Below are 11,928 nucleotides of genomic sequence, written 5' to 3'. Positions count from 1 at the left end.
ACACGGAATAAGCATTCTCATCTAAACAGGTCTAAACATGTCTTGAGGATGGCAAACACGTTTGAAATAAATGCACACGTACAAAATTAAAATAGAACAGAACAGAACAAACATGTAATTATATCTAACTTAAACATTTACAGTTCATCGTTACATAAATGTATACATATAAGATGCATTTTATTTTCAAATTTCTAAAATATCAATAAGTAGTATTCAATCGTTAAAAATATTCACGGCGGGGAACTTAGTAATACGACATACTGGTGATAATCGACATGCTACCGTTAACTTAAAAGTAGGGATGGCAACGAATATTCGGATATTCGTTCATTACACAAATATTCGAATACTGTTACACTATTCGAATATTCGGAAAAATATTATGAGATAAAAGCCAAATGAGAGAACAAAAATGTTCGTTTATCTGATGACGGGAGTATACAAACAAATCATCACTACATTACACCAGACCGATTATGACAAAATGCCTAGCACGAGAAAGTGCAATGTGCATATTCAACAACAAATCCGCCAACTCAATGAAGTAATCAAGTTAGTTTTATCATGTTTTATATGCATGCAAGAAACTTGACTTCTTTCTACACATTGGAACTAGTTGAATATATACATAAATCTCTGATCATGTATCACATATCAGAAGTGGCAATTCAGTCATTTAAATGACTTGGACCAGAGAAGCTATTATTCTCTCTCCCTCTGAAAGTTAGCTGGATCAAGAAAATACAACCAATTTTTAGATGCAGTATACACAAAGGGATATATTAAAAAATTTACAGTTTATTTTCTCATACGTGAGATCTGCCAGTATACAAGTTCACAGTACACAGTATCAGATAGAGAGAATTTATACGAACTAATCACACACACACACACACACACACGCACGCACGCACGCACGCCCGCACATTATATACAAGAAAATACGATAAAGAAGAGAAATGTTTACCAATATTTTCATGTATAAAATGGCGGTTTGCTTGCTAAACACATTTCGGATTCCTTACTAATGATCACCTCAAGTATTAGACGTTTTGCATTAGTTTGGCGGAGGTAAGAGCGCATGCGAAGTAGTCAGGCGAACATTTTGAAAGCTCTCAAAATTTGGAAGAATTCTCTGATCATGGTGACAATCCAAACATCTGGTTAAGTTTATTTGGTTCCACTGTACATAATATCTATATATCTTCCTACTAGAAACCCAGGTCTTCCAAGCCTAGAACAGCCAGATAAAGCAGTTCTTCGTGAACCATCTGTAATAGGTTTTTTCTACCTTAGCACCGGCGGCTGTGCCAATAGCACGAGGCAAAATTTATCTCGACACCGTACACATGTAAACATCCGGTATTTGATAAAAACGAGAATCCAGGGAAATAAAACAAATTATTCACAGTTTCAACGTAATAACTTAGAACTCGCTAATGGTGAGAACAATGTTTATCACTAAACTTGACTTCTTTTCACTGGTTTTAGCGATTACCGCTGCTGCAAACTGACCATACCTCTAGGAGGTCAGTCCTCAGCAGTGATGTCACAGATTCTGAGTGCATCTCCAGCTGCATTAAATCTGGTCTGTCAAATATATCCAAGACAACAAACAGCACCTCCAGTGAAGAAAACCTCCCTCCATCCTGTCCTAGCCCCAAGAAGCAAAATAGACATAAACTACACACAAACAACATCAGAGTTGCAAGCCTCGACATCCAAAGTGCATCAAGCTCCAAGGAAAAGGCAAGCTTCTACAATTTCATTGATTCCGTCAACTTTGACATCATCTGTAGTTGTGAAACTTAGTTCAACCCATCCATACATCGTCGCCTGATTCTTATAGTGCTCTATCTCTATTGTTTTGAAAAAAAATAAGAGTTTTACATCAATTTCTTTGTCTTGCGGAGCCCTGTTGTTCTGTAGCAAGAAAACGTAATTTGTGACGTCATAAAGGAAGATCCTGCATAATATTTTGCTCCATGTTCTCTGTTCAAATGTTACAGTAATGATTAAAATACTATATCTCAAGGACTTAGAACACTGTAATGTTTAAAATTATTCTTGACCAATCATACACATAAACTAACATCACGTGATCATCTTTAGACTTTGTAAAAGAGTACTCTATCTCCAAGTAATTTAATTGAGAATATATATAACTCTATTTTTTACCATTAGAAAGCGCAGTTACATGGCATGTAATCACAACAAAATATAGAGAATATAAAGCGTAAAAATATACTTAGAACTCCTATCTACATGACATGCAAAGATGAAATTGCTTTTTATAGCTTACAAAGACTACTTTATCATTTTATTAGTTATACAAACACATAGCTTTTTCCCAGCTATAGACATGGAAATACATGCACGATTTGCATCAGTCCTGTAGATATGTGTATTTCGGATAGAATTTTTTTCGACATTCTGAAGCTGTATCTTAAGAAATGCCACCACTAATTATAAATAATTACGATATATGCAAACATGTTTCTGAGAAGCAATTTTGCAATAGTGGATTATTGTTAGTGCCCCAACTGACAAAATATTGTTATGGGATCTAAGTGCCCCAACTGACAAAATATTGTTATGGATCTAATAAGTATGCCCTAGTGCACATTGGAAGTGGCAAGCTGCTTCGGGGTGAATAAAGTTTGGAGAGAACCTTTTGATTATCCCACAGGCCAAGTTTGATGAAATTCCATGAAGAGGTTCATGAGAAGAAGGTACTTCTATTTGTCAACAAAGTGGCCCTCAAGTGCCCCCAATCAAAAATTGAGAAAGAACCTTATACTGATGTCTAGAACAAGTCTGATGAAGATCCATCAAATGGTTCATAAACAGAAGTCATTTAAAGGTATATCTATTTTAACTCTAGTAGTCCCTGAAAGGGCCAAGTGAACAACTGAACAATATTAGTGAAGGACGTTATAATGTTGCTACAAATCAAGTTTGATGGAGAACTATCAAGTAGTTCATGAGAAGGAATCATTTAAAGATATTTATAATTCTATTAGCTCTGGTAACCCTTAAAAGGGACCAATCGTCCCCATTTGAAAAAATGGGACAGGACCTTTTAATGATGCTATAATCATGTTTGATTTGTATTTCTAACTTTAGATCTAGCAGCCCCTAAAAGTGGTCATGTGCCTCCATATATATAAAATTGGGAGTGGACCTTATAATAATGATAAAAGCATCACTACGGGCGTTGATTTCTTCGTGTCAGAAAGCCATTCAGCTGGCTTACGGAAGGTCGGTGCTTCTACTCAAGTGCCCGCTCGTAATGAAATAATACACGAAGGGACACTTGGGGACATCCTCCACCAAGTTTGATAAAGATCCATTGCCCGAAAGCTACTGACCAAGTTTCGTATAATTGTGACATGTAGTATCAGACGAGAAAATGTTTAAGACAAATGTTGACACAGGACGATGGACGCCGGACCATCCACTTATACTAATAGCTCACACAGTTCAGGTGAGCTAAACAGACATGAATATAACATAGGATAGATATGACTAAAAAGATTTTAAAGACCCACCACGACCTAGTTACCTATTTTTTTCATCCACAAAAACTTCATGAAAATCATTCTTATAATAAAGGTAATATACAGCAGCTGCTATACTTCAAGTTTTCAGGTGGACAGTTTAGGCCCTTCCTGAATAAATGTGTTTTCAAAAATATATCTAAAAACTTATTCAGTCAATCACTTTTCAGCGTAGTTTTAAGAATTTAGAGGAATGACTATCTTACACAGTGACTGTAGAAACAAAATGTGATTGAGATTTTAACTTAATTTACTGGTTTATGTACATATTGCTACATTAATTCTATAACATACTAGCATTAAGACATTAAACACATTGTCTTTGCCTTGTATATGTCACTGTCAATTTGTAACTAGATACTTGTTATTTCTCATTTTCTTCATGCAAATCATGTATAATTACCATCATGGAAACACAAAATAATACAGTTATTTTGTGGTGCCTCTTTACGATTTGTTGTTCATTACAATCATTACTGCTGTATTGAGTAATTTAAGTTCAAAATCTTTTTTGTTGCTGGACAGCATGGTAAAAAATTTGGCAAATAAATCCACTGTTCGAAACCTCTCTTTGTGTGTAGAATTATTCCATGTCCAGTTTACATGTGGAAAGTCATGCTTGAGAGTTGTAATAACATGGCTTTTACTTGAGTCAGTTTGACGATAACGCAAGTAAAAACAAGACTAATCCTCCTGGAAATTGAAAAGAGTACAGTAACTGCCATGTCTGTTTAAAAGGTCATTCGAAATTCATTGCCCTGATTTCAGTGTGATAAATATTATTTTGCGCTATGTCCAATTTTGTAATTTCACAGTGCTCTATCTCCTGAGAGAGCAATACACCTTTGATATTTTTTGTTACTTTTGTCAAATTTGCTCTATCTCTAAAGTGAAAAATGTATAATTGCAGAAAAGGTAAAATGAATTGTATTAAAAAACATTTATAGTCACAATTAGCTAAATGCAAGGAACAAGTAGACATATTTTATTATCGTTTTCGCCCAGAAATAAAGAAACTTTGGTAGCGATTTTCTCCACGTTCAAAAAGTGGTAGATAGAGCATCGTTCCACTCAGGCGACGACATAATGCTGAAGTACTGCCATCAAACAGTAACTATAACATCCATCGTACAGATAGACATGACGGCTATGGGGGAAGTCTTAGCCTCACCAAGAATAACATCATAAGCGAACCAGTCGAGATCAACACCCCATGCGACATCCTATTCCAGAAGATCGAATGTATCAATAAAGAGTCACTCATCGTCGGTTCAGCGTACAGGCCAACAAACAACGATGAATCCTACGCAACTGAACTATTTAACGCCATATCGTATGTCTGCAAGAAATTTAAACACTCTACCATCTGGATTGCTGGTGACTTCAATCTCCCCGACATAAACTGGGCAAACAACACTTTATGTGGACATCATTATCGGAAACATATCAAAGAAAAATTTCTATTATTAGAACCGGAATTAGACCTTGCTCAAGTTGTTGATTTTCCCATACGAGGTGACAATACCTTTGACCCTTTCCTCACCAACCGACCTAAGCAAGGCAACAGGTGTACACCAATTCCCGGCATCAGCGACCACCATGCGTCATTTGTTGACACCAATATGAGTGCCACACGTCGCAAACCAATCAAACGGACATTGTACATGTGGTGGAAGGCAAACACCGTTACCCTAAAAAGGAAATGTAAAGCCCTATCCAACTTCATCATAGAAAAACTTCTACCACCGACAACAATTACATCTAGCAGTTATTTAAGGACGACTGCCTGCACATCATAGACGATGAGGTCCCATCCCGTCAGAGCTCCCAGCGATTCAAACAACCTTGGATCAATAGAGATGTTACGCGTGCTACAATGTTGAAGAGGTGTTGGTTCAAACGGGCCAGGAAATACAATACTCCAGCAGAATGGGCAAAGTTCAAAGCTGTCAAACGGAGAGCCCAACGCGTATGCCGCTCAACCCATGACAACCATGTTTCAGATATATTGACTGAACACCATGACAATTCCAACGCCTTCCGGAAATTACATTAAATCTAGGAGAAAAGATAGCTTTGGTGTGTATGCTCTCAAGAAGGATGGCCTGACACATTGTGGTAGCAAGCAGAAAGCAGACATTTTAAATGACCAATTCACCTCGGTCTTCACGAAACAAGATACAACGAACTGCCCAACTCTGCCCCCAAGTCATACACCGCACCTTGCTGCCATACATACCAACAGTAAAGGTATCCAAAAGCTACTAAACAATCTCAAGCCACATAATGCAGCAGGGCCTGATAAAATCCCGACCAGATTACTCAAACTGGCATCTGAGGAACTGTTTTCAGGCCTGCCGGGCTATTCCAGCTTTCTATTGACCTTAGCAAAATCCCAGATGATTGGAAATCTGCCCTTGTCTCACCGATTTTCAAGAAAGGCACCGTTCCTTCCCCTCTAACTACCGACCAATCTCTTTGACTTCTGTATCTGGTAACGTTCTTGAACACATCATTCACAGTAACATCATGTACCATTTTGACATACACCATATCCTCACCGACAGCCAACATGGTTTTCGCAAACGGCGTTCCTGTGACACCCAACTTATCACCACCATCAATGATCTAGCAAAAGACATAGACAACAACCATCAGATTGACGCCGTCCTACTTGATTTCTCCAAAGCCTTCGACAAAGTTCAACACTCGCGCCTATTACAGAAACTAGATCACTACGGTGTCAGTGGACACATCTACTCATGGATTGAAGATTTTTTGTCATCAAGAACCCAGCAGGTTGTCCTTGAGGGATCAAGTTCAGCTACCTCCTCAGTCACTTCCGGTGTTCCCCAGGGCAGTGTTCTTGGCCTTCTCCTCTTCCTGGTTTACACTAAAGATCTTCCGTCCAAAGTTAAGTCCACAGCTCGATTGTTTGCTGATGACTGCCATATTTACAGGATCATCAACACCAAGAAAGATACACACCAGCTGCAAAATGACCTTAACAACCTTGCATCATGGGAGCATGATTGGCAGATGGCATTCAACCCTGACAAATGTGAAGGTATACACATCACTACAAAATGACACCCTGTAATTACCCTCTACAGCATTCATGGCATTCAACTGAAAATTACCAACAACGCAAAATATTTCGGTGTCACCATAATAAATGTCCTCTCCTAGAAGAAACACATTGACAACATCAGTCAAAAGGCAAATTCCACCATGTCTTTCATCAAGAAAAACATCCGTTCAAGCCCCCAGAGTGCCAAGGTCAATGAGTTCAAAACTTATGTCCGTCCAAATTTGGAATATGCCTCATCAGTGTGGTCCCCTCACTCCGAAAGTCAAATCAACCAACTTGAGATGGTCCAACGGAGAGCTGCTAGATTTGTGAAGAACAACTCCGCCCGAACTAGCAGCGTCACCAGTATGCTCTGTGAACTTAGGTGGGACACCCTAGAAGATCGACGCAACTCCTCAAAGACTACTATATTCTACAAGATTAGGAACAACCTTATCGACGTAACTCCCGACCCATCACTTCATGAGGCCAAGACCACCAGAGGCTATAACCAGCGTTACAGCCAAATTCGAGCAAGAACAAACATCGATCAGAACAGCTTCTTCCCTGCCACAATCAACCTATGGAACGAGCGGCCTCAGACTGCTGTTGTCCAGACAACCGTGGAAGGTTTCCAACTGGTCCTGGCCAACGAGCACACCTATCGTCTCTTAGGAAGTTTTAATTAATTTTTAACCTACTGTATATCTGGAAGAAGTCAGTCCAGCCTGTTGCGCATGTGTAATATAGTTTTATCCAAATCCAATTGCGAAAATACTCCATTTGGAGGGAGGCAATTTCTGAAGATGACGATGATGATTATGATAATAATGAGTTATGAGATGGCGGCCAAATGGCTTTAGAATTTTTGTTTGCTGGGAGAACACTAATCTTCACCGAAGATCAAACACGCAGCTCTACATAGCTTGCGGAATATGTTTTTCCAAAGACACAATTAACATTATATCTACACACCTCTTTATATACATAGCAAGTCTATAGTTTGTGCTATTGATAGGTCTATAGTTAGAAACTAAATTTGCTAGGCTTAAAGCAAAACGTAAAATAAAGACTATGGACATTCATTTCTAATGAATCACTTATCAAATGGCCTTCCGGTCACTGTGAAAAAATGTTTGGCAAGCTACTCAAAAATTATATAGACTAAGTACTAACAGCCATATTATTAAAATCTTATTAGAATCTACATATACCTTCTTCTTTTATGGCTGCCTTTACCTGCTCTAAATTTAGAGAAGGTGTAATTGTTACTTTTGTATGTAACTCTTCGAGTACTGCTTCTGATAATTCGTTCAGACCATTTGTAGCACCACCATTCTCAAACAGCGACCATATGTGTTCAATTCCTTGTACTGATTTAACCCGAATCGGCATTCGAATGGTTCGTTTATAAATTGTTGTTTCCACAGTTTCAGCTCCTAAAAATATGTACTTAAATTTTCAAAAGCTGTACATTTGTATGTTAAGAATAAAGTAAAGGAATATATTACTTCTATCAGAACGAATTCTTTAAAACCGACACATTTCAAATTAAAGCTGAATTAAATATTGAATAACACTTTATGATTTTTGTAGGGTGTAGTTGTAAATTCATTTCTAAAGGGTTTGTATCTTTTATAAAAAAGCATAATAAATAATAATAAATCATTTCTATGGACTAGCTAATTGTTTAACACGTCTTGATGTCTTGAAGAGATTCTAGATGTATATTCCGCATGTCACTTACTTGATTGTTTAGCACATATCGATCAAGCAGATATTCAATGAGCGCAACCAAGTTATTCCTGTACAATGAACAATGACATGATCGTATACTTGACCCGCTTCTGTGCAAAATTAATTAGGTAGAACGACTGTAAAACATTTCTTCGTTAAATGTTGTATACAGGTTTATGTTATTATTAGTAGAAGGAACGAAATTACCATAAGATATCTCTTAAAAGACATATGGTTGGCTAGCAAAGCGTTCATAAATGAATAAAATCAAATCAACTCACTCAATTCATCTAGAAGATCCTTCATGCATTTCGGTGTAACTGTTGCATCTAGTTTAAATGGCCCGATCGCCCTACACTGAATGGTATTCAGTGCCTGAGCAAGGTCGTTGAGAGAATCAAGGAAGCTTTCGCTCTCCAAATACATGAGTATATTTAATACACCGGCATAAGTTGTGCATATAAATTTCAGAATTATGCATTTGTGATCCGCCTCTACAAGTTCCACATCAGGCATGCTTTCAACGTCTCTAAGAATCTTATCAACAGCCTTACGAATTTTAGGGTAGTCTGTCTCTCCCACATGTTTTATTGCTTTATTTATAACCTTTGTGACTATACTGTCAACAAAGTCTAAGTCCTCTTCTTCATTTACAGCTCCGCTCAACGTAAGCTCAGAATCTATCACTGAAAATAAACTATTTAATCTATCAATTCTATAGTATGAATCCAAATTTCATAATATTACAACATTGTTCTGAATCAGTTCTATATCATAAAGTGTATTTTCAATTATGATTAATATAATAATATCCTTATTAATGATTACTAGTAGTAATTTAAATATTGTGTCAAGTGTGGCAACCGTTATCAAAAGCAATTTTCAAAAAATATATATTTATATCTTCCAAAGAATACCTCTTATCCGTTTTGTGCTTCGATCTTCTGGTTTCAGTCCCTTTATTTCTTGCAATAGTTCTGCGAAAAATGATATCTCATTCTGTCATGTATTTTTTATTAACATAACAAAGAATACGGTAGATTTTGCAGACATTCTACAAGTGAATATACCGGATGCATATTAAAGAAGTTATTAACAGACATGCATACTTCAACAGTGCATGTACGAGTCAAATTACTGTAATTGGATCAGAGATGAAGTGTTTGATATAACGACTAATATTTCCTTTCTTCGCTAAGAACTAATACAAATTCAAAATATAATGGCAAATAGACGATACATACCAATTCGCATTTGGCTAAGATATTCGCTCTGGTCTGTCAATTTGTTCATTACATCCTTTTGAAACGAGCGTTCATTATCTTCTGATATCTGTTTCGTAAGTTCTGCTTTTGTTGATGGACTGATAGGACCAGTTGTGCACTCCTGAATTATCTTAAAACAGTCGTCTTTCAGCTTTTCGCTTAACCCATTTGACAGTGAAGTAAGAGCGTTTTGTAATTCCTTCTGGATGTCACCGTATTGATCGGCACTTAACGACGAAGAATAAGTATGGGCGTAAATCTCATCCCTCATACACTTTATAGTTTCTAAGTCATTTTTCTCATCGTCGTTAAGTGACTGTTTAAAAACTTTCAGAGTCACCGTTGTAAGCATTGCTAAATCCCATGTTTCTACGTCGGTTACTCCAGCTCCTGGAAACAATTTCTCCCTCTGTTTCTTTACAAATTTGTGCTTGAATTTTCTTTCGTGTTGTTTTAGAAGTACATCAAGATTTCCCCCGGCCTTTCGCAGTTCTTTGTACAGAGTTTCTTTTGACATCAAACGCCCTCCTTTCAGTAGCAAAAGGGAGGCTCTTAGAAAATATTCGTCTTCCTCGGTAATCATGTCTACTGTAATGAGAAAGGATTTAATCTATATTTCAACAAAGCACCGGTATCTTAGAGGCCCTGTATAGCTCGTCTAAACAACGGAAACACCAAGAAAAATTATTTTCATTCTACTCTTATGCGAAATAAATTGCAAAGTCTACGGACTTATATGGTTAGGTCTGTGCTCTATCCATCTGCCCGCTCTTGCCTGAAAAGAAATGCTCAAAGGGGCTCCACTACAAAAAGCTGAAAAGTTGCTACTTATTGTGTCGGTACGACGTTTAACCCATCGAAACAAAACGAAATAAGTACACATTTTCCCGCTATATGCTGTTTCTGTGAAAGTTTATTCGAAAGATCATTTAACTGATTTGATTGCATGTATGTGATTTTTATACATGATATATAAAGAAATGTAACATGTTTAAGCTTAATGTTGTTGGATGATTAAAGCGCAAATACCATAATGCAAACAGGTGCGTAGTTGCACCGAAATGAAGAATACGCATCATCGCTATGGGTTCTGGGGGCATACTCCCACGTACATATCTTAACTTTATAGCTGTGTATTTTGATGCAATGCATTTTTCCGATATTGTCCTCTCGTACAAAAGGCTCGTTTTGTGTAACATTTTATTCATAAAAGAAATCGAAGTATATAGTACCGATAATTCTTACTATTGACATAATCGTAATTCGATTAACGTTAAAACCTCTCAAATGAAACTTTTAATTTCCATGACTGGATTACCTATGTTAAACATTGATATTAGGTGATGGCAACAGTGTAATTGTCACTGTTTTGTTTGGTGGTGGAGAATTTCGAAACCGGCGAAATTAAATGGTATATATTTCCTACTCCCATCTCAACAGGACCGTGTTAGGATAGAATGCAACACAAATGATAAAAAAATCCTACATCTCAGACAGACACTGGCTCTCCAAACTATTTTTCAAAAAGACGGGTTTTTATCCGGTAAATATGGTAAACCTTTGTCGCTAATAATATTTCATGACTACGAAACTAAAACTATTTTAAGCGTCATGAAGTGTGTATGAAATAACATTATATCATATTTCAAGAAGATAAATGCACACAACTTACCAATAATTTCTTTTCTTTACTTCCTAAACAAACCTTTAAAACACTCGCTATTTAGTAAAATTTACATGATATAATTCCTTTCTAATCTACGCAAATGTCGTTTTCAGAAAATCGCTATTTGTGTTGAAACATGCTACCTGCTGTAATTTAACGCGTTTTATCTCAAGGTCAATATGTACAATAGGCATGTATTCATCAACCACTTTATAATCAGATATGATCTTCATGCGGAAGTCCAACTGTAATACTTCAATAGCCTGTTGCATTTGTAAAGACTACTAAAGTAGATAAGACATTTAAGAAAGCTAGACATAACTCGCTTGAAATTATCGAATACATAATTGAATTATTACACTGCGCATGCTCGTTTTATTTTAAGATTGTGTTAGAGCCTAATCAATAATTATTCCGTAATGAATCTATCGTGGTTGGGTTTACGTCACACTAAAACGATTATATTTCTTTATTTATTATTATGTGTGTGTGTGTGTGTGTGCGTGCGTGCGTGCGTGCGTGATTGCTTGCGTGCGTCTATGTGTTTGTTTGGTGGGGGTATATATTCTATTTCACAAAGCATACAAATATTAAAATTCAAGCTCTATGGCTTTTGCAAAAACTACA

At 36.8% G+C, this 11,928-nt stretch overlaps 1 protein-coding gene across 1 annotated transcript; it reads right to left on the bottom strand.

Moving 5' to 3' along the window:
- Positions 1–7,830: 7,830 nt before the first annotated feature.
- On the bottom strand, positions 7,831–11,607 carry LOC128554615 (uncharacterized). Its single transcript, XM_053535893.1, has 5 exons — positions 11,308–11,607; positions 9,615–10,223; positions 9,288–9,347; positions 8,652–9,056; positions 7,831–8,072 (listed from the first exon to the last, which is right to left on the bottom strand). The coding sequence occupies exons 2-5, from the start codon at positions 10,216–10,218 to the stop codon at positions 7,831–7,833; spliced, it is 1,311 nt and encodes a 436-aa protein (XP_053391868.1). The 5' UTR covers positions 10,219–10,223; positions 11,308–11,607.
- Between the last annotated feature and the right edge of the window lie 321 nt (positions 11,608–11,928).

The sequence above is a fragment of the Mercenaria mercenaria genome, unplaced genomic scaffold (assembly GCF_021730395.1).
Source record: "Mercenaria mercenaria strain notata unplaced genomic scaffold, MADL_Memer_1 contig_569, whole genome shotgun sequence".
Lineage (NCBI taxonomy): Eukaryota > Metazoa > Mollusca > Bivalvia > Venerida > Veneridae > Mercenaria > Mercenaria mercenaria.
Note: the sequence above shows the minus strand (reverse complement) of the source record. Positions and strands in the feature narration are given on the sequence as shown.

Bases quoted from the DNA above. Each gene is read 5' to 3' on its own strand.
- LOC128554615 (XM_053535893.1), bottom strand. From the start codon at position 10,218: ATGATTACCGAGGAAGACGAATATTTTCTAAGAGCCTCCCTTTTGCTA. The intron at 9,348-9,614 runs GTATGTATCGTC...CATTTTTCGCAG, and splicing joins TCTTAGCCAAATGCGAATTG to AACTATTGCAAGAAATAAAG. The intron at 9,057-9,287 runs GTATTCTTTGGA...GTTTATTTTCAG, and splicing joins AAGCACAAAACGGATAAGAG to TGATAGATTCTGAGCTTACG.